The sequence below is a fragment of the Oncorhynchus gorbuscha genome, linkage group LG23, assembly GCF_021184085.1.
Source record: "Oncorhynchus gorbuscha isolate QuinsamMale2020 ecotype Even-year linkage group LG23, OgorEven_v1.0, whole genome shotgun sequence".
Classification (NCBI taxonomy): Eukaryota; Metazoa; Chordata; class Actinopteri; order Salmoniformes; family Salmonidae; genus Oncorhynchus; species Oncorhynchus gorbuscha.
In genome coordinates this window covers 18,389,139-18,411,892 of record NC_060195.1, presented here as the reverse complement: position 1 = coordinate 18,411,892, position 22,754 = coordinate 18,389,139, and the positions used below count along the sequence as shown (strand labels likewise).

The window sequence follows — 22,754 nt, the reverse complement described above, 5'->3', positions numbered from 1 at the left end:
AATTGTGTCTCTGTGTGTGTCTTGGTACTATAGCATATTATTAGTGACATAATGGCGTATGCATAACATATGCACCTCTCTCGTGTTTATTATGATAAATACATATCTGGACCCTGAAACTAGAGCTCACTCCTTGGTGCGCCCCACCCAACGGTAAACACGTGCATTCTTGGTGACGGAACCTCGAAAACACTGGAACAGACTGGGCGCGAAGGAGAGATGATGGGAATGGGATATTCTGGAAGCAGTACAGACTTGCGATGACGTGACTTTTAAAACGATAGGCTATTGTATGCAAGACTGGAATGCTTTCGCAAAAAAGCCCCTCTTGCCTCTCGGTTCCGTGGAGGAAGTTTTAGAGATGCCCGCGGAAGATGTTGAGCTTCTGGCAAAAGAGAGTGTGAAATAATGAGTGCAGGGATGATGAGGCTGACAATACAAATATATGGCTGCACGTAAAGAACTATCTTTCCCTTAGATTGCATCAGAGTGAATGTTGTTCATGCTACATCAGATATCAACCGGAGAACCAATGTTGCTATGGTGATATGAGATATGAGCAGAGGGAACAGCGATGAGATGAAGGCAGCGGTGATAGAGCATCATTAAACAGAGACCCAGTCTGCGGTCCATCCACCAACGGTTCAGATGAACACTCAGGACCTGCAGAGAAGTGAGAGGAGAAAGTACTGTATACGGTTTGACTTTGTCCTAAAAATATAGACTTGAAGAGATATTACAGTGAGAAACACTGAACCCAACAGCAGAATGACTGAATACACCAGGCCTTTACTGTTGATGAACACCTGCCAACCATAAAAACACTCAATCTTTGCATCTGGGAACCTCAAGGGTATAGCGTCTAGCAGCTTTTTGGTTTGTCAACCAGAACCACACAGAAACGAATCAACACCAAAAAATATGTCCCTACCTCTGATCCGTAGTCGACCACCAGAGTGCGCAGGAACCAAGGAAACGCAAGTCCCAGAAGCACATCAAAGATATTATTACCAATGGAGATAGACAGCCATGTCCCCCATACCTAAACACACACACACACACACACACACACACACACACACACACACACACACACACACACACACACACACACACACACACACACACACACACACACACACACACACACACACACACACACACACACACAATAGTCATAACAAGGCATACAGTTAGAGACAGGCATGTCCTTCATACCGTACAAAACAAACAAACAAAAAGGCTAACGTCACAACACACACAGACCGTTTAGAATTCCAGTACCTTGTCGTGCGACGATGAGGCTGGCCATACAGTCTGGTACGCTGGTGCCAGCTGCCAGCAAGGTGATGCCCATCACCACCTCAGGGATGCCCAGCGTGAAACTGATAATGGTCACCTGGAAGGGCATTAGGTGACATAGGAGATTATGTGATGTGTGTTATGTGTAGGAATGTGTGTGTGTTTTTATGTGTGAGCTTGTGTATGTGTGCTCTGTAGTCATACCATCCAGACCATGAGGTAGGAGAAGAGTGCGATCCAGAGTGTGGAGGCCAGAAAGGTCAGGAGGTACAGAGGCCATGACACCAGCCAGCGCACACGCTCACAGTGCCCTCCTGAGGACGGAGGAAGCAGCACCTTGGTTTTCCAGTCATCAATCAATCAAGTGCAACAGTAGTCACAAAGAGCTTTACAGTAACCTGACCTCAACCTACAAAGAGCTTTACAGTAACCTGACCTCAACCTACAAAGAGCTTTACAGTAACCTGACCTCAATCTACAAAGAGCTTTACAATAACCTGACCTCAACCTACAAAGAGCTTTACAGTAACCTGACCTCAACCTACAAAGAGCTTTACAATAACCTGACCTCAACCTACAAAGAGCTTTACAGTAACCTGACCTCAACCTACAAAGAGCTTTACAGTAACCTGACCTCAACCTACAAAGAGCTTTACAGTAACCTGACCTCAATCTACAGAGCTTTACAATAACCTGACCTCAAACTACAAAGAGCTTTACAGTAACCTGACCTCAACCTACAAAGAGCTTTACAGTAACCTGACCTCAATCTACAAAGAGCTTTACAATAACCTGACCTCAACCTACAAAGAGCTTTACAGTAACCTGACCTCAACCTACAAAGAGCTTTACAGTAACCTGACCTCAACCTACAAAGAGCTTTACAGTAACCTGACCTCAACCTACAAAGAGCTTTACAGTAACCTGACCTCAACCTACAAAGAGCTTTACAGTAATCTGACCTCAAACTACAAAGAGCTTTACAGTAACCTGACCTCAACCTACAAAGAGCTTTACAGTAACCTGACCTCAACCTACAAAGAGCTTTACAGTAACCTGACCTCAACCTACAAAGAGCAAGAAGCAGCAGCAAGGAACCAGACTTTATCATCAGAATAAGTAAGGCATTACTCACCTGGCACTATGAAGGGACTGAAAGGGACCACCTCTTCTTCCTCCAGCTCCTCCTCTTACTCCTCTTTGGGCTGTAACCCCCCTGTGTTCCCTTCTGGGCCCCCATCCCTGTCTCCGTCCCCCTCCAGGGACTGCCTCTCACTGTCCCCCGCCCCACCGCTCTCTATTCCCCATGTGGCCCCATCGTGCTCCTGGCCCCGAGCACGGATCAACCTCTGTCTCTGTGTGAGTGAGAAGGTAAGAGACAAATTTTCTACCAATTTTATCTGTTAGAGTAGAAGTATGTCACAACTCGAGCATGGCGCAGGAGAATATTCAACAGCACAATGTTGGCATTCAGCCAGAACAGAGCAACAGGGATGATACAAGCATAGTGTGTGTGTGTGTCTGTGTTTTGTAATCATGCATCCAGCAAAGGCTAAGGCATGGGGGTGTAAGGGAATATGCAATGTATGTGTGAGTGTTTTCTCTTCTATTATAACCATGCATCTTTCCATGCTAAGTTGTGGACACATACCACTGTGTGTGTGGTGTGTACCTCAGTGACGACCATGCGTCCTGCCGTGAGGAGGCGTGGACACATACCGCTGTGTGTACCTCAGTGATGACCATGCGTCCTGCCGTGAGGAGGCGTGGACACATACCGCTGTGTGTGTGGTGTGTACCTCAGTGATGACCATGCGTCCTGCCATGCGGAGGCGTGTGTAGGGGGGGAAACGTGGGGTGATCAGGAGATACAAGTGTACAATACTCACTGTACACACACACACACACACACACACACACACACACACACACACACACACACACACACACACACACACACACACACACACACACACACACACACACACACACACACACACACACACACGCACACAACCAGTGGTAGACACAAACCCACCTCTTCAGCAGCACCACGTCAGTGTCACAGTCGACTCCTCCATGCCCAACTGCGGTGGTCCGTCTCAGGGTACTGAAACAGGGCTGACCCCCTCGACCACAGTGCCTTTCCACCCAGCCTGACAGGGATCTGTTGAGCCTACACACAGACACAACACACAGTATCACAACCAACATCTGTCATGGATAGATACTGTACCTTGCTTGTGCTTATAGGAAGAAAATGTTGGGACTCCCGAGTTTTGCGGCGGTCTAAGGCACTGCATCTCAGTGCAAGAGGCATTACTACAGTCCCTGGTTCGAATCCAGGCTGTATCACATCCGGACGTGATTGGGAGTCCCAAGGGTGGCACACAATTGGCCCAGAGTCGTCCAGGTTTGGCCGGGGTAGGCCGTCATTGTAAATAAGAATTTGTTCCTAACTGACTTGCCAAGTTAAATAAAAAAAGATTTAAGAAATAAGAGGGCGCACTGATCAAACCGCAAACTATAAGACGCACAGGCAAAGCAGTCGATGGATAATGTAGTCAGTTACTCACTTCATGATAATGTAGTCAGTTACTCACTTCATGATAATGTAGTCAGTTACTCACTTCATGATGATAATGTAGACTAGATACATGGAGATCAGTATGATGGTCTCCCACCTACAATACAGAAACACTGTTTAAAAGCACAACCTGTATGTATCACTGAGTTATAAACATGTAGAGAACCCAGTCTTGTTAATGGTCCAGTGTCCTTACCAAATCACTTTGTCGTCATAGATAACCACAATCAGCATCAGTATAGACAGGATGTAGTAGAGAGTATAATGGAGCAGCGGCCACCAGCTCAGAAAGATGGGCTGCAAGAGAACACAACATACTGATTAACACCTATCTAAATCCTGCCATATTACTTTCACCTGTTTCAAATAAGGTGAGTTACCTGTACGGCGAAGATCCCACAGATGCCGATGATGACGAGGATGTTGAAGACAGCCGATCCCACGATGGTGCCTACCCTCAGGTCACCCTTAGTGATGAAGACACCTGGGAGGACAAGAGGAGGATAACACCAATGCATATTGAGCCAATCAGTCCAATCGGTACTCATTTGCAGGCCACTTTTAGTGACCTGGGCCATGTTCAGATTGAAATCGTTCTGAAACTTAGCAGATAGAAATGCCATGACTGGAGCTGACGTGATTGTTATTCTATATACCAGAGAGGTATGTTTGTTCTCCATCATACATTTTTATCTGAACATTGGCCAAAGATTTGTCCTGCCCAGGATCAAGGATGTAGAATACTGACCAATCAAGGAGGTGAAATAGCTCAGGAGCGGAGCTTCCAGCTGCCATGAACGTTGCCCCGGCTACATCCTCACTAAGTTGAAGATTCTAGAAGAGAGGTTAAGGAGGTTAATGGATAAACAAAGCGGATTTGTAATAAAAAAAAACTGCAATCAGTGAAGCGGCAAAAATGAGGGAAACAAACCACAGGTTGGCATTTATTGAGATGACTCATGTACTGGGCACAGCAATGCAGAGTGGTCAGTAGCTGGCACAACCACAAATTCATACAATCCCATTTTAAACCTATAGCCAATAATGACTTTGCAGCTGGCCCATCTAGCAGAAACCGCTCAGTTCTGCCTCCAAGGCAAGACTCATGACAATAAACGTCAACCTGCAAAGAAACCAACAGAAGTGGGAAGGATTCTTTATTGTCACCTCTGATATCTTCTCCAGTGATGGAACGAAATAGACATCACAGACTATAGCCAGGGCATAGAACATGTAGACCACCTAGGAACATGTAGACCGCCTGAAAAGAAACAGCCTGTCTGTGGACTGAGTTGGATGACATAGAGATTTTTGGGGTACTGTTACAGTAGAATGGTGTACTACGACAGCAGCGTTGAACAAGGTAGTAGGCTACATAGAGATCCTGTTAAATGACTATATACTGTATGTATCCTAATTCCTAATGACATGGTAGGCCACTCACACAGACTACATGGAGAAGAACTGCTCCTTTTCTCCTCTGCTCTGTAGAGAAGACATCTGCTGGAAACGTGTGGATTGCTGAGAGTGAGGGGAGAGAGACTGAGTGTGTTTTCTGAAGAAGGGTTCCAACCAAGGTAATAAGATACATTCAGTTGTTTGCACTCAAAAACTTTAGCAGTGTTCAATATTGTCTCCTAGCAACAGGCCCACAGCTCCTGTTTAAATGGACTCTTCGGAACATATGTCACTGTCACATGACTCAGCAGCGGCGCTGTGGAGGAGAACACAACAGAACACAACAGAAAGCACAACCTACCTCAGACCCCTTGGCCTCGAGTTCACTCACATAGGCCTACTGCACATTTGTACGCACCCTGAACACGCATACACGCTACACACACACTCACGCAAGCACGCGCACAAACACACACACCAGACGTGACAAGAGCAGGCGCGAACAACAGGGGTATTGCGTCTATAGGGTGGCACTTCAAAAAGCTCAAAATACTGCTACCAGTTATAGAATGTAGCATTTAGTTGCCTAGCAACGTGGACCTCAAAGGTATTACTGCAGGTTTAGGCATCTGTTTGAACCCCTTTAAAGACATGATGACTGACAGACAGAGGATTTGACAGATAGGCTAGAGACACTGGATGAGTGAGTGGGAAGCAAAAAGAGAAAGCAGGGAGGGGAGGAGTAATGCACAGGTAAAAGGACAAGACACCAAAGATCCAAGAGCACAGGGACACAGGAACAAAAACACTAGTGCACCAGCTCTGGGCATTGTAGGAGTGTAGAAAGTGTGGTTCTCCTCTTCTCTCTCCTGCATTAGTTCTCTCTTAGACCAGGGAAAGTCACCAACAACATCCCTGGGGCTGGGAGAGTCTGTCAGCATAGAGCAGCATAAATTATTTCCTAAAAGGAAATATTATTAAATATTATCAGCTTATAACAATAAATCACATTGTATGCATGAATTAAATGAATAACGGGACTCCCATTGGTATGAATAAACCCCATGAATAAACCCTGGGAAACACACCTGTTACGTCTAGGAGGTGCACGAGCCGGGTGGCAGTGACGATTCCGACACCACAGCCACAGAGCCGCCAGAAAAGCCGCTCAGTTGGCTTCCATCGACTGTAGGCCAGGTTCCCATCGACTGTAGGCCAGGTTCCATCGACTGTAGGCCAGGTTCCCATCGACTGTAGGCCAGGTTCCCATCGACTGTAGGCCAGGTTCCCATCGACTGTAGGCCAGGTTCCCATCGACTGTAGGCCAGGTTCCATCGACTGTAGGCCAGGTTCCCATCGACTGTAGGCCAGGTTCCCATCGACTGTAGGCCAGGTTCCATCGACTGTAGGCCAGGTTCCATCGACTGTAGGCCAGGTTCCCATCGACTGTAGGCCAGGTTCCATCGACTGTAGGCCAGGTTCCATCGACTGTAGGCCAGGTTCCATCGACTGTAGGCCAGGTTCCATCGACTGTAGGCCAGGTTCCATCGACTGTAGGCCAGGTTCCATCGACTGTAGGCCAGGTTCCATCGACTGTAGGCCAGGTTCCCATCGACTGTAGGCCAGGTTCCATCGACTGTAGGCCAGGTTCCCATCGACTGTAGGCCAGGTTCCCATCGACTGTAGGCCAGGTTCCATCGACTGTAGGCCAGGTTCCATCGACTGTAGGCCAGGTTCCCATCGACTGTAGGCCAGGTTCCCATCGACTGTAGGCCAGGTTCCATCGACTGTAGGCCAGGTTCCATCGACTGTAGGCCAGGTTCCATCGACTGTAGGCCAGGTTCCACCGACTGTAGGCCAGGTTCCATCGACTGTAGGCCAGGTTCCATCGACTGTAGGCCAGGTTCCCACCGACTGTAGGCCAGGTTCCACCGACTGTAGGCCAGGTTCCCACCGACTGTAGGCCAGGTTCCACCGACTGTAGGCCAGGTTCCATCGACTGTAGGCCAGGTTCCATCGACTGTAGGCCAGGTTCCATCGACTGTAGGCCAGGTTCCATCGACTGTAGGCCAGGTTCCACCGACTGTAGGCCAGGTTCCATCGACTGTAGGCCAGGTTCCATCGACTGTAGGCCAGGTTCCCACACATTTTAGTATGATTATGATACTATTTGACGTTAAATTTTCACTTGTTGACATTGTTGATCAGTTGTATGTGTACAGGCATTTAGGGTTCATTTGCATTTCTGAGACAGTTATGAACAGTTGTATTGATGGGAAACCACATTTGATATTTGATACATATTGCAAACTGGATCTTTTAGATAGTTTTATACAGAAAAAATGTGATATTCCAAGATTACCATTTGAGAACATGCACTTCACACAATGAATTTATAATGTATTGAATCTATCTACAGTTTACAGTTACATAATGACAATGAGGAATCATATTCTTTAGTGTGAAAGTGTTAAAGACCCAGTGAAGTAAAACACGTGATATTCCTGTTTTATATATATTTCCACACTATGAGGATGGAATAACACTGTGAAATTGTGAAAACAATGATATAATGCCCTTTTAGTGTAAGAGCGATTTGAAAAGACTGTTTCAGTGGGCTGGAGTTTTGGCCTTCCATGGCGACATCACCAGGCAGTAAATTAGTTAATAGACCAATAAACCTCTTTTTGACCATTTTAATTTAAAACAATCACAGGAAGTTACTTAATTGTTATAAATAATTGGATTTTGAGGTAAAAAAAAATATCTGCATTGGACTTTTAAGACCCACTATTGTATTGCTTTTAGGAGTGCCACAGCAGTAACCATACATCATTATGTTTGTAGTATCACTCTTCATGTATGTAGTGTTCAGCATGTTCTATTCACTCACGGTTGGACTGATTGCACTGTTTTCATTGCTGTAAATACTTCGGAGGATCCAGTTTTTAGAGAATGAGTGTTGAGTGAAATACCAGTCTGTGCAATAATCTATTTTGCAGTTTCCCTCCTTTTATAGTTTACAGAATTTAGCCCAAATGTACCCCTCCCTGAGTTTCTTGTACATTTTGGAGGTGCCAATTGCTGAAGTATGAACAGAAGCTTGGGGATTGTCTATATGTCCATGTCACTTCCCTAAGACACATTTTCCAATACAGTTTTGTTAGCAGATACATTGACATTTTAATAGGGCAAAAGCAGTTTCAATACAAAAAAAGTAAATAAAAATACATTATTTACCATAAATACTCATTATGGAGATCATTAACATGATATCACAAAATAAAATCAACCTAAATGACACTTAAAACAAATACAAAAGGTCATACAGTACTGACATTGTGTTATATGATTGTTTTCCATTGACATTGTTAGTATATACCGGTACTTTACAAAATTCTACTAGAAAAAAATCCCCAACCCCATGGAATATCAAGTGATATATAAAATGTAAAAATATAATAAATCAAAGTCTAAAGAATTGAGTGTGTGTGCATTCGAACTCAAGTACATGTGCAAGTCTGCATGCAATGTGCCTCGCTCATTGTGGCACAGATATGAACAGCTACAAAAACCTTAAAGATGATAGCTGACAAATGTTCAATAATGTTAGATTTAAAATCAGACCAGCAGTAGAATGTGATTCAGTCACAATAGAATGAATATGGTTGCCTCCCAAAAGGCACCCTATTGGACCTTGGTCAAAAGAAATGCACAATGTAGCGAATAGAGTGTCATTTGGGACACAGCATATGGACCTTGGCGTCAGAGGTTCCTTCGTTTTTTTTGTTGTTGCAGGAAAACCTTTGAGATAAATGTTTTTAAAAACATCCAAAAGAAGTAGACAGACAAAACTTCACTACAAAAGTCCACTATTAATATCCCTTAACCACGTCATCATATTTTGAAATCCATAAATCAATACACTTGGTTATTTTTATAACAAGTAAAAATAGATAATTTGGCAACAAATTAAGCACACTGCCTGTCTTAGCAGTCCACACCATATAAAGGAGAGGGGGGGGTTGGGGAATAGTTAGCGTGAGATGCTAATCCTTTCTTTATAACATGAACTCTGTAGAGACAGTGGTAACGGTAGTCTCTGCAGAGTGTGTAACAGTCCAGGGGAGATAACAGCCATGATAGGAGGAGAGATGGGAAGGGGTGGGGCTTGCCGACAGGGTTGTGGTGAGAGGACTCCCTCCTTTCCAGTCCCCAATCAGACCCAGACCCTAGCTCCTGGTCATTAAGGGGTGTGGACCAGGGTGTGAGGGCTTACTGTCCTTGTGTGGGGTGGTAAGGTGGGGTCCCCTGGCTGAGGGCAGGGTGGGTTACTCTGGGGTGGCCCCAAAGATACTAATAACTAACCCCTATTCATCCTCTGTGGTGGGGCTCTGCTGCTTGTATATGGATGCCTTGTCCTTAAGCAGCACCAGGCAAAGGTGACAACTCCAACTACCTGGAAACACACACAGAGAGAAAAAGAGTTTAAACTCACCAGTACAACATCAACATGTGGGCTTCATTGAAGTCAAGCAGGAGTTGTGGTTAGACTGTGACATACCTTCTGGGGGCTCAGTCATAGGGGGGTTGAGGCAGTACATGTGGTATCCTCGATCACAGTCATCACAGAACAGCAGCTGGTCCTGACAGACAGAGAAACAGAAGCAGTGTGTGTGAGAAAACAACACAAAGAAAAGGGGAAGTATGAAAAGGCAGAGGTGGAGCAGCACTCACGTCGTTCTCTGAGGTTCCACAGACGTTGCAGCACTTGCACTCGATACACTGCCAGCGGTACGTCTTCACAGCTGCCATCATCACATCTGTGAACTGCAGGCAGGACGGGTGACCTGAAGAGAGACAGACACAGGTCTCTTCTCAATGACTTACCAACCGGGCTAAATAAAGGTTTAAATACATCAACAGAACACAAACACAGCTAGAGGACTACATTATAGTCTAGTATTGCTAACATTAGTTTGGCTGTTTAGATTTATGAATTTTGACAATGCTAACTCCTGGCTGTGGCAAAAATAAATAATGGATTATTGTAGACTGTCACTATGGGCCTTCAGACACAAGTCAGGTTAAATAGATTGTGCCTGAACTATCCCTTCAATAGAAATGGGTGGGAGGATCGTACCAGAGCGTCCGCAGTCTGAGCAGGACACTAGCTCCTCTGACTGGCCGGTCTTCTGGTTGTGGGCGGAGTCTCCCAGACAGAAGTCGCAGTAGTCGTTGGGCAGGGCCAGACCGTTAGGGCCTTTCTTAGGGGCTGGAATAAGAGAGGAGACAGAGAGATAGAAAATAAACTGACACTACCCTAGAATACTGATATCCCTCTGAAACCAGAGTAGAGTGACTAACTTTGCAATAGTTTGACTAACTCGAGGTGCACTTCATTTAGCTTTGGATATGCACTTTTGGGACTAATCCATTGCTGTAAATGAAGCGCACCTCAACTATTAAGACCTGCATTTGACCCAGGTCTGGTATCATGAGATAAGCAGGAGTGATTCTCCATCTATAATAGAAACATCCAGCTCTATAGTAGACGGTGATTCCAGTGGCTATCATTCCAAACAGTGACTCACTCTTGTGCGCCTCAGGCTGGCGCCGGGGGGGAGGGGACTCTATCTCCTCTCTGTCCTCCCCCTCTTCCTCCGCCAGATGGGAGTGTGTGTAGTGGTAGCTCAGGCCCGGGCGGTTCTTGTAGCGCTTCCCACAGACTGCAAACACACACAGCATTATGGTGTAAGTCATCACACACATCAACAACTGGATTTGCATCACGCATACACGCATCAGAATTTACATCAAATAAATGCATACTCACTGTCACAGGCGTATGGTTTGTCCTGCTCCTCCAAGGCTGCAGCGGCTGCCTCCAGTTTCTTCTTTCCATTTCCCACTCCACGACCCTTGGACTTGCCCTTCCCTCGTCTCTTGGGGGTCTCATCCTCAAAGTCCTCATCATCCAGATCATCCAGGTAGTCATCGTGGTCCAGAACCCTCTGAAAGGAGAGTAAGAGTTTGAGATAATATTGGTGCACTGACAGACTATTGGGAGAAACTCAAACCATTTTGTACAGATTATTCGGAGTCTGGTTTGTAAAATGTGCATTGGTCCCATCTAACCTTGCGGATGCGTCCAGAGGAGGTGTGGCTGGAGACCATGGCAGCCACAGGTTCAGGTGTGGCTGGGTTGTCTTCCGGGGCCCGGGGGTCCGGCAGGCCCCTCCTCTCCAGGGGCTCCCCCTTCAGCAAGGCCTCCAGGCTGCTGCCGTCCACCGCTCCCACGGCATCCCGTTTCAGACCCAGCTCCAGCTCCGCTACACAGAGAGATAGAGGCTTATTCAATACCGAGGAGGCAGAAGACCACACTATTCCCTCTGACACATAAAGAAGAACCAATAAAAAGTCATATGAGGAATTGTACCTGATTTGACAGGGGGGAAGGCCAAACGGGGGTCCTCGGGAGGGTGGGACCGTCGTTTCTTCCTCCAGCGTCGAGACGGATAGCTATACAGCTGCCCAGGAGCCATGCCTGATCAACAAAAAATGTTGATCATTAAAGAGTGCTTTCAGGAGAGTGAATGTGTGTGTGTGAGCAAGTGTGTCTTTGCTACAGACCTGCACTCCTGTGTCTCTTCTCCATCCAAATGTAGCAGTTGCTTTGAGCAACACCTGTCTGAGAGTCAATGAAAGGCATAAGGATGCTCCTCTCAGCACACAGACGAGCATTATAGCTGTGGCACTGTTCCATAGCATCCTTATAGTACTGCTCACCGAGCCTGAAACAAGAAAGCACAAGCACACTCATGTTAGACTAGAAATGATTATGGTGGCTAATCTAACCCCTTCAAAATGAATAATCCTGTATTGTTGTACAGGACCACTCCGTTCCCTGTAATATTACAGGATAATATCTAGCTACAGTTTTACAACAATCAAACCACTCTGTGTATTCCACAGTCTGATTAACGATGTTGGAAAAGTTATGAGCAAATGTGCGAAAACACTTGGCTGCTGTAGCGAACAATACAGAGACTGTAGGTAGACAATGCAGAACCGCAGACAGGGTGCACTTGAATTGTTGGCAAGGTAGCTGCGCTAGTCTCAGTGAACGATGGGCCTATTTATAAAGCTAGCTACGTAGCTATTAGTTAAACGTTAGGTGCAATTTAATCACCATATTCTGTCGACCGTTTATACATTTCAATCTTGTACTGAAACAGTTTACTGTACGTTAACAAAGGACAATCGTTTTCAACTGAAGCATTGTTGTCTAATATAAGCTAGCTAAACTTGCTAGCTAGTTAGCAAAGAGAAACAATAGCCATAGCTAGTTGGCCATCTACGTATAGGCAAGGCATTCCTGTAAAGTCAACTAGAGGGCAAATAGTAATTTTCTCCATCATTTCCAACACATTGCCAACTCCTACGTCGGGGCCTACATCTCTGAAAGTGTCACATGCTCCTACTCGTCCAAAAAATTAAGGACAACTTACACAACACTATCTACGGCCGCCGCCATGTTTGCTCAGTGCAGTCGTCAAAATGTCCATTGCGCCTGCGCGTGTAGCTGGGTTCAATATCCATTTCCAGTTAATCAAAACAAAGGTCCTTTTGAGTATTCTCATGAAACTTGAGCAATTTGCAGTAGAAAAATCACTGGTTGAACAATGTCAGCTGAAAATAAATACAACACAATAAGCAGATTGAGAAATAATTATTTATTGACAAGAAGATTGTGAGAATCAGAATGTATGACTGATAATCATTGAAGTGCCCAACATGTCTCAGGAAAACTACACTGTAAAATAAGTAGTGATTCGGTAGGATAACAAGCACTTCACATTCTCATCGTCCTTGTGGAGGTCCGCCAGGGTGAAAGGGGGTTGTGGGTAAATTAAGTGATGGTGGACATCTCTCTCGGGGGGGGGGGAACAAATACAAATCGACAATCAACTCTGAGGAGGAAGTAGAACTCTATTTACAACAGCAAGGGAAGCATTTGAGCTAATGTGGTTGGTATGTAGGGTGTAAAATGAGGCAGTGTGTGTGGTGGATAGGTTAATATAAGGTCATATTTACCCTCAGGGCCTTTCACGATGCTCCCTACACATCTGGAGAAGATGGCATCAAACGCCTGAGTCAACAGAAACTTCTGTCACACGCAAAGAAAGAAAACAAAACTATCAACTTCTGATATAAAATGCAAGTCAACATCCTAGATATGTAAAACTAACTATGGAGTCAGTAACCAAGAGAAAAGGAAAAGGTACCTCTATCGGCTCATGTTTGGAGTCCACAAAGGGTCCCGGCTGTGGGTTAGAGAGGAGATGTAAGGGATAAACATACAAACTTCAGTCAGAGAGCAAGTGTGTGTGTGTGTGTTACCTCGTAAAGAGAGGTAAATTCTACTGACCAGTATGCAGACATCGGGGAGGTCCCCGACAATGATGTTGATGAGGTCCACCAGGGGGTCAAAGGTCAGGCCATCAGAGGGGATGTAGGGAGAGGGTGTCTTGAGCATCTCCATGAAGTCATACCGGTCAGCTTGAGAATCTCCATGAAGTCATACCGGTCAGCTTGAGAATCTCCATGAAGTCATACCGGTCAGCTTGAGAATCTCCATGAAGTCATACCGGTCAGCTTGAGAATCTCCATGAAGTCATACCGGTCAGCTTGAGAATCTCCAACAGAGTTTTTAGTCCTGGAATAGGCTTGATCAGGATCCAGGAAATCAAACAAAGATGTTTTAGAGGAATCCCTCTCCCCTCAGAGTTTAGATGCTACCAACTTCCTCCCTGAGGTATTCATGCCATCCATGGCGAACACCTGTCCAGGGAAGAGCGAGTACTGTGAGTACACTGCTGTCTACTGTTTCCTTTGATAGTGGTGCTTAATGGTTTAATCCATCAAATAAATAAATCACTGGCAAAAACAATGTCTCTGTGTGTCTTCCAGTTTTCATTTGCATTCATATCATATAAAAATACATATTTATTTTGTAATTCATAAACATCACAATACTAAACAAATAGAATAAATTGTCTGTTATTATACAAGAGAACAGAAACGTCAACATGTTCAGATTTCCTTGCCACTTGCATAGTTCTTGGAAGGTCTGCTGTCGGTGAGTGTGTCTGCCTAAGGAACACAGTGGTAAACATAGGACTAGTAAACCATAAGCTCACATACCATTTCCACGGCCACAAGAGTATTTATAATACTGAACTCAACTCATCTCCTGTACAATCTGGAATATATCACAGAAGTAACACAGCCATAGTGTTAGGCTTGGCCACTTATCATGATAACACAACATATCATATTATAAATGGCTCACATCAACACCATTATCCCAGAATCCCTAGACCCTCTCCAATTAACATACCGCCTGTCACGACTCCTACCGAAGGTGGCTCCCCCTTCCTGTTCGGGTGGTGCTCGGCGGTCGTCGTCACCGGCCTACTAGCTGCCACTGATCCCTTTTCTGTTGGTTTGGTCTGATTTGTTTGGCTGCCTGCTCTTCATGTGTTTGGCTATTTAAGTCGGTAGGCCGCCTGCTCTTCGTGTGTTTGGCTATTTAAGTCTGTAGGCCGCCTGCTCTTCATGTGTTTGGCTATTTAAGTCTGTAGGCCGCCTGCTCTTCGTGTGTTTGGCTATTTAAGTCGGTAGGCCGCCTGCTCTTCATGTGTTTGGCTATTTAAGTCTGTAGGCCGCCTGCTCTTCGTGTGTTTGGCTATTTAAGTCTGTAGGCCGCCTGCTCTTCATGTGTTTGGCTATTTAAGTCTGTAGGCCGCCTGCTCTTCATGTGTTTGGCTATTTAAGTCGGTAGGCCGCCTGCTCTTCGTGTGTTTGGCTATTTAAGTCGGTAGGCCGCCTGCTCTTCATGTGTTTGGCTATTTAAGTCTGTAGGCCGCCTGCTCTTCGTGTGTTTGGCTATTTAAGTCGGTAGGCCGCCTGCTCTTCATGTGTTTGGCTATTTAAGTCGGTAGGCCGCCTGCTCTTCATGTGTTTGGCTATTTAAGTCTGTAGGCCGCCTGCTCTTCGTGTGTTTGGCTATTTAAGTCTGTAGGCCGCCTGCTCTTCATGTGTTTGGCTATTTAAGTCTGTAGGCCGCCTGCTCTTCATGTGTTTGGCTATTTAAGTCGGTAGGCCGCCTGCTCTTCATGTGTTTGGCTATTTAAGTCTGTAGGCCGCCTGCTCTTCGTGTGTTTGGCTATTTAAGTCTGTAGGCCGCCTGCTCTTCATGTGTTTGGCTATTTAAGTCGGTAGGCCGCCTGCTCTTCATGTGTTTGGCTATTTAAGTCGGTAGGCCGCCTGCTCTTCGTGTGTTTGGCTATTTAAGTTTGGCGGTAGGCCGCCTGCTCTTCATGTGTTTGGCTATTTCTTCATGTGTTTGGCTATTTGTCGGTAGGCCGCCTGCTCTTCATGTGTTTGGCTATTTAAGTCGGTAGGCCGCCTGCTCTTCATGTGTTTGGCTATTTAAGTCGGTAGGCTGCCTGCTCTTCATGTGTTTGGCTATTTAAGTCGGTAGGCCGCCTGCTCTTCGTGTGTTTGGCTATTTAAGTCGGTAGGCCGCCTGCTCTTCGTGTGTTTGGCTATTTAAGTTAGGCCGCCTGCTCTTCATGTGTTTGGCTATTTAAGTCGGTAGACCGCCTGCTCTTCGTGTGTTTGGCTATTTAAGTCGGTAGGCCGCCTGCTCTTCGTGTGTTTGGCTATTTAAGTCGGTAGGCCGCCTGCTCTTCGTGTGTTTGGCTATTTAAGGCCGCCTCGGTGTTTGGCTAGACCGCCTGCTCTTCGTGTGTTTGGCTATTTAAGTCGGTAGACCGCCTGCCTGCGTCTTCATGTGTTTGTGTTTGGCTATTTAAGTCGGTAGGCCGCCTGCTCTTCCTGTGTTTGGCTATTTAAGTCGGTAGACCGCCTGCTCTTCGTGTGTTTGGCTATTTAAGTCGGTAGGCCGCCTGCTCTTCGTGTGTTTGGCTATTTAAGTCGGTAGGCCGCCTGCTCTTCGTGTGTTTGGCTATTTAAGTCGGTAGGCCGCCTGCTCTTCGTGTGTTTGGCTATTTAAGTCGGTAGGCCGCCTGCTCTTCGTGTGTTTGGCTATTTAAGTCGGTAGGCTGCCTGCTCTTCATGTGTTTGGCTATTTAAGTCGGTAGGCTGCCTGCTCTTCATGTGTTTGGCTATTTAAGTCAGTAGGCTGCCTGCTCTTCATGTGTTTGGCTATTTAAGTCGGTAGGCCGCCTGCTCTTCATGTGTTTGGCTATTTAAGCCGGTAGGCCGCCTGCTCTTCATGTGTTTGGCTATTTAAGCCGGTAGGCCGCCTGCTCTTCATGCAGGCTTGTTTATTCCCACTTTATATGTGTGGTAGTGCGATCTTGGTTTGGTTCCTGTTTTGGGCATTTGTTTTATGACGCTCAGTTTAGTTTTATATACGATTTTGCCCGGTGCTGAATAAAGAGCTATTCAGGACATTCTGCCTCCTGCACCTGACTCCTCACCCACTACGCCTAAGATTGTTACACCGCACCAACAGATCCACAGATGATGCAATCTCAATCGCACCCCACACTGCCATTTCCCACCTGGACAAAAATAACACCTATGTGAAAATGCTATTCATTGACTACAGCTCAGCATTCAACACCATAGTGCCCACAAAGCTCATCACTAAAGTAAGGACCCTGGGACTAAACACCTCCCTCTGCAACTGGATCCTGGACTTCCTAACGGACGGCCCCCAGGTGATAAGGGTATGTAACAACACATCCTCCACACTGCTCCTCAACACGGGGGCCCTTCAGAGGTGCGTGCCTAGTCCGCTTCTGGACTCCCTGTTCACCCACGACTGCGTGGCCAAGCACGACTCCAACACCATCATTGTTTGCTGACAACAACACTTGTAGGCCTGATCCCCGACAACGATGAGACAGCCTATAGGGAGGATGTCAGGGACCTGGCAGTGTGGTGCCAGGACAACAACCTCTCTCTCAATGTGAGCCAGACAAAGGAGCTGATCCTGGACTACAGGAAACGGAGGGTCGAACAGGCCCTCATTAACATCGACGGGGCTGAAGTGGAGCGGTTTGAGAGTTTCAAGTTCCTTGGTGTCCACATCTCCAACGAATTATCATGGTCCAAACACACCAAGACAGTTGTGAAGAGGGCACGACAACACCTTTCCCCCTCAGGAGACTGAAAAGATTTGGCATGGGTCCCCAGATCCTCAAAGTTATTCAGCTGCAACATCGAGAGCATCCTGACCGGTTGCATCACCGCCTTGTATGGCAACTGCTTGACATTCGACCATAAGGTGCTACAGAGGGTAGTGCGTACGGCCAAGTACATCACTAGGGCCAAGCTTCCTGAAATCGAGGACCTATATACTAGGCGGTGTCAGAGGAAGGCCTAAAAATTGTCAGACTCTAGTCACCCAAGTCATAGACTGTTCTCTCTGCTACCGCACAGCAAGCAGCACCGGAGCACCAAGTTTAGGTCAAAAAGCCTCATTAACCTCTTCTACCCCCAAGACATAAGACATAAGACAAATGGCCACCTGGACTATTTACATTGACCCGCCTTGTTCTTACACTGCTGCTACTCGCTGGTTATTATCTATGCATAGTCACTTTACCCCTACCTACATGTACAAATTACTCGACTTACCTGTACCCCCACATACTGACTCGGTACCGATACCCCCTGAACTGCATATAGCCTCGTTATTGTTATTTTGTGTTACTTTAAAAAAATATTTTTTTACTGTCGTTTAGTTAGTAAATATTTTCTTAACTCTTTCTTGATCTGAGTTGTTGGTTTGTGGGCTTGTGGGCTTGTGAGTAAGCATTTCACGGTAAGGTCTACAACTGTTGTATTTGATTTGATCATTATAATTGTGGTGTTTGAGTAAACAGAAATATAACCACCTCTTCTAACTCCAGTGGGTGTTACTCATGAAGTCTCAATGAATCACAATTTGATCAACAGGAGTTTGACTGTGGTCTGCTTCCTATCCCTTGAGCACAGTGAGCTGTAACTGCATGTTAAATCATATTGTGTTGAGACTTTGAGTTAAGCCTGTGGTAAGACAAAGACTCATTTTTATTGAGTGAACCACAGATTATTCAGTCAGGGTAACTAAAGCAGAGCTTTTGTTGAGTTTATTTGCTCACCCATGAAGTCAGAGAGGAATCGGTCACTGTGCTGGAGGAACAGGAACAGAGAGAGGGTCTGCTCCACAGAGGGGATCCATTCTGGCTCAGGTTCCTGACACTGTGCTCTGTCTATACTGTACACAGTGTCACTGCAGAGGGGATCTGTTGAGAGGTGGTAGCAAGGTAATGTTAATGGTAAGATAGTGTTGAAAGAATGACTGTTTGAAATCAGCAGATGGATTGTTAGAATCATCACACACTAAATTAGTTTGTCAGCAAGATTCTGGTCTGAAAATAATAATTAGTTTGTCAGCAAGGCTCTGGTCTGAACATTATAATACATAACAAGCCGTGTTCAGTGGATGGCATTTCAGAATGTAAACATTTCTAAATATTGATGGTAATGATAGGCTACATCCACCTCTTTGCATAGTCACGCCTCCTCAATGCTAAATTATGGAAATGTGGTTAATGCCCCATATGACTGCAAGGAGTGGGTGTTTAACCTGTGTATCAGGATATGTTTTACGCTGTAGGAAGGCTGAGTGCCCCAGCAGGGGAAAGTTACTGGGCTGTAAAGCACCACGTACCACTGGGGTTAAAGACTGATGGTTCAGTAGGAATAAGGGTCTACTGTCACTAGTCAGACATCTTTCAAATGGTTTTATCTAAACAACTAGCCCCCAAAGCAAGGGGATATATGTGTGAGTGTGATTGATGTGACTGATAAAGGATATCTGTATGACTCTGGTTGTCAGGTACTGCAATATACAGGGGGTGAGAACTATGACTGGTAGGAGGTTCAGCTCCCCATACAGGTTTCTCTCCATGGCCTCAGGCAGGATAAGTAGAGACATCCCACCTAACACAGGATGGCCTCGCTGGCACCACGGGCCTGTTCCCAATGACATGGGAGGCCTGCAGGACCAACACATACAGAGACACACACATAATTACAATATGATGTAGTGTGGATGATAGAGGTAAACTCTCTCCAACCTACACGATGACAAGAGGCATTGGAGTTATTGTAACGGTTCTCTTGTGGTGAAGGAGAGTCGGACCAAAATGCAGCGTGTAGATTGCAATCCATGTTTAATAAACAAACGTAAAACACAAATCAATTATAAACACTACAAAACAAAGAACGTAACAAAAACCCAAACAGCCTAATACTGGTGCACATACACACAGAACAAGGACACTAAGGACAATCACCCATGAAACACACAAAGAATATGGCTGCCTAAATATGGTTCCCAATCAGAGACAACAATAAACACCTGCCTCTGATTGAGAACCACTTCAGACAGCCATAGACTTAACTAGAACACCCCACTAAGCTACAATCCCAATACATACACACCACATACAAAAACCCATGCCACACCCTGGCCTGACCAAATAAATGAAGATAAACACAAAATACTTTGACCAGGGCGTGACAGTAATACTGACCGCATGATAGAAGGAGGAACGTCCATGGTCACAGTCTGGTCCTTCAGGGCGAGTCTCTCTGCCTTCTCACTAAGAAAAACCAGAGTAAAATACACAGATAACATAATATTATTCCACAATATACACACATGAAATATATTCAGTGGCAGTAATAATAGAATGAGAATATACCTAAAGATTCTCTAGTATGTTTCTCCTTCCAATTTGAGGTGAATTTTCACCCCTGCGTTAGTCAAACTCAGTATGTGCAAGAAGCCTTCTTTGTGTGACCACACCATACACCTGTCCAGTTTCACCCGCATCTTACACCTGTCCAGTTTCACCTCACTGATCTGGAGAATAAAGGACACAGAGTCACATACCCCACTCAGTGTAACACCTTTCCAAAAGGTGTTATTTGAGTTTGTCCACTGTGTTGTGTGGTGGCCGAAATTAAAATAGCGCAGTACACTATTTTGTGGAGATAATCTATTTTCAACTGACTTACTAACCAGGCCGAGCCTGGTGGGTACTGTAGTTTACCCACCTGGAGGGAGAGAAGGAAGTGGAGAGGGCTGTAGATTTCGGTGAAAGCACATAGTTCCTCTGGGGCAGGGGGAGGCATTGGGGTCCAGTCTCTGCCAGAACTCTGAAGAAAATCCATTAGAGAGAAAGATGAACACAGGAACTCAGTTGGCAAACTGACAGAAAGCCATGTGGTCATGGCTCTATGTAGTACTGTGTACCTCCCATAGTCTGTTCTGGACTTGGGGACTGTGTAGAGGCCTCTAGTGGCATGTCGTGTGGGTTTCCTAACATGGGTTTCCTAGCTGTGTGCTAGTAGTTTAGAAAGACAGCTTGGTGCATTCAACATGTCAAATACAGGCAGTGATGAAGTCAATCTCTCCTCTACTTTGAGCCAGGAGAGATTGACGTGCATATCATTAATGTTAGCTCTCTGTGCACATTTAAGGGCCAGCCGTGCTGCACTGTTCTGGCATCTGACCACACAACTGGACAGTAGTCCAGGTGCGGGAAAACTAGGGCCTGTAGGACCTGCCTTGTTCATAGCATTGTTAATAATTCAGAGTCGTGCTTTATTATGGACAGACCTCCCCATCTTAGCTACTATTGCACCAATGTGTTTAGTCCATGACAGTTTACAATCCAGGGTTACTCCAAGCAGTTTAGTCTCCTGAACATGCACAATTTCCATATTATTCATTAGAAGATTTAATTGAGGTTTAGGGTTTAGTGAATGATTTGTCCCAAATACATTGCTTTTAGTTTTTGAAATATTTAGGGCTAACTTATTTCTTGGCACCCATTCTGAAACACACTGCAGCTCTATGTTAAGTGCTGCAGTGATTTCACTTCAGCTGATGTGTTGAGTAATCAGCATAAATAGACACACAGGCTTTACTCAGAGTACTCATTAGTAAAGATTGAAAAAAAGTAAGGGGCCTAGTAAGCTATATATATATATTTAACCTTTATTTAACTAGGCAAGTCAGTGAAGAACAAATTCTTATTTATAATGACGGCTTAGGAACAGTGGGTTAACTGCCTTGTTCAGGGGCAGGATGACAAATTTTGACCTTGATCAGCAACCTTTCGGTTACTGGCCCAACTCTCTAACCACTAGCCCACCTGCCGCCCCTGTAGCAGGGGATGTAAAGCCATATCACATACATTTTCCAGCAGCAGATTATGATCAATAATGTCATAGGCTGCACAGAAGTCTTACAAAACAACTCCCACAATCTTTTTATTATACCTTTCTCTCAGCCAATCATCAGTCATTTGTGTACATGTTCACCTCTTCCATACTCACTTTACGGAATTCAAAATGTACAATGCTTGTCTTTCATAATTTTGTCAGTTATATAGGTTCAGAATTTGTTGTTGGCTTGTCATGCCTAAGTTTGCTACCCTTGTCAATGAAAAAATCATTAAAGTAGTAGGCAATATCAGTGGGTTTTGTGATGAATTAGCCATCTGATCCAATGAATGATGGAGACAGGTTTGCCTTTTTTCCCAACATTTCCTTTAAGTTGCTCCAAAGCTTTTACTATCATTCTTTATATCAATTATCTTTGTTATGCAGGTGAGTGAGGACCCAAAAGCGGTTTAACAGAAACAGAGTCTTTTAATGTCCAAACACAGGGAAGACATATATCCTCTTCAGATGTATCGATTAACAAAATAGACAACCCGCAGAGAGGGCGACAAATAAATCATAAAGTCCTCTGATCTTTACAGGAGAGTCCCCTTTTAGCAGCAGAGGAGAATAGCAGGGTTAGCGGCAACAGACTGCTGGTCTCTCCGGGTAGGCGCGGGTTGTAGAGGACAGAGGTACCTGATCACACGTAGCATCTGATGAAGAGGCAGATTACGACAGGACGGGACAAGGGTGAAGCAAACGAGAATCTGACAAAGACAAGCAGAAACAGAGAGAGAAATAGAGACCTAATCAGAGGGAAAAAAGGGAACAGGTGGGAGAGAGTAAACGAGGTAGTTAGAGGAGATGAGGAACAGCTGGGGGAAGGAAAAGAAGAGAAGGTAACCTAATACGACCAGCAGGGGGAAACGAAGTGAAGAGAAAGAACAGGAACAAGACATAACATGACAATACATGACAATCTTGTTTCATAATACAGTTTCTTCTTCTTTTTGTTCAGTTTAGTCAGATGATTTCTACATTTACCGTATGTTAGCCAATCAGCTGTGCAGCCAGACTTACATGTATCTCAGCTTGGATGTTGGCACACCACCTCAAGCTCAACCTCGACAAGACAGAAGCTGATCTTCCTCCTAGGGAAGGCCTGCCTGCTCCAAGACCTCTCCATCACGGTTGACAACTC

At 45.3% G+C, this 22,754-nt stretch overlaps 2 protein-coding genes and 1 pseudogene across 2 annotated transcripts; all 3 read right to left on the bottom strand.

Moving 5' to 3' along the window:
• Positions 1–510: 510 nt before the first annotated feature.
• LOC124010628 lies at positions 511–5,695 on the bottom strand (annotated as a pseudogene).
• Positions 5,696–7,969: 2,274 nt separating this feature from the next.
• LOC124010872 (zinc finger protein ubi-d4-like) lies at positions 7,970–12,938 on the bottom strand. Its single transcript, XM_046323616.1, has 10 exons — positions 12,799–12,938; positions 11,921–12,081; positions 11,727–11,834; positions 11,426–11,619; positions 11,124–11,301; positions 10,882–11,016; positions 10,431–10,562; positions 10,025–10,137; positions 9,852–9,933; positions 7,970–9,746 (listed from the first exon to the last, which is right to left on the bottom strand). Exons 1-10 carry the CDS (start codon positions 12,822–12,824, stop codon positions 9,658–9,660), a joined length of 1,218 nt encoding a protein of 405 aa, XP_046179572.1. The 5' UTR covers positions 12,825–12,938; the 3' UTR covers positions 7,970–9,657.
• Positions 12,939–13,090: 152 nt separating this feature from the next.
• On the bottom strand, positions 13,091–14,426 carry LOC124010565 (DNA polymerase alpha subunit B-like). The gene is made up of 4 exons (XM_046323145.1): positions 13,719–14,426; positions 13,576–13,614; positions 13,385–13,457; positions 13,091–13,221 (listed from the first exon to the last, which is right to left on the bottom strand). Exons 1-4 carry the CDS (start codon positions 13,830–13,832, stop codon positions 13,151–13,153), a joined length of 297 nt encoding a protein of 98 aa, XP_046179101.1. The 5' UTR covers positions 13,833–14,426; the 3' UTR covers positions 13,091–13,150.
• Between the last annotated feature and the right edge of the window lie 8,328 nt (positions 14,427–22,754).

What these genes read in the sequence shown, in the direction of transcription:
- LOC124010565 (XM_046323145.1), bottom strand. Translation starts at nt 13,832, where the DNA reads ATGGAGATGCTCAAGACACCCTCTCCCTACATCCCCTCTGATGGCCTG. An exon ending in CCAAACATGAGCCGATAGAG is followed by an intron (nt 13,458 to 13,575) that starts GTACCTTTTCCT and finishes TGCGTGTGACAG; the next exon opens with AAGTTTCTGTTGACTCAGGC. An exon ending in CATCGTGAAAGGCCCTGAGG is followed by an intron (nt 13,222 to 13,384) that starts GTAAATATGACC and finishes CCCCCCCCCGAG; the next exon opens with AGAGATGTCCACCATCACTT.
- LOC124010872 (XM_046323616.1), bottom strand. Translation starts at nt 12,824, where the DNA reads ATGGCGGCGGCCGTAGATAGTGTTGT. An exon ending in CAAACCATACGCCTGTGACA is followed by an intron (nt 11,017 to 11,123) that starts GTGAGTATGCAT and finishes GTGTGTTTGCAG; the next exon opens with TCTGTGGGAAGCGCTACAAG. An exon ending in TATGACTGAGCCCCCAGAAG is followed by an intron (nt 9,747 to 9,851) that starts GTATGTCACAGT and finishes GTGTGTTTCCAG; the next exon opens with GTAGTTGGAGTTGTCACCTT.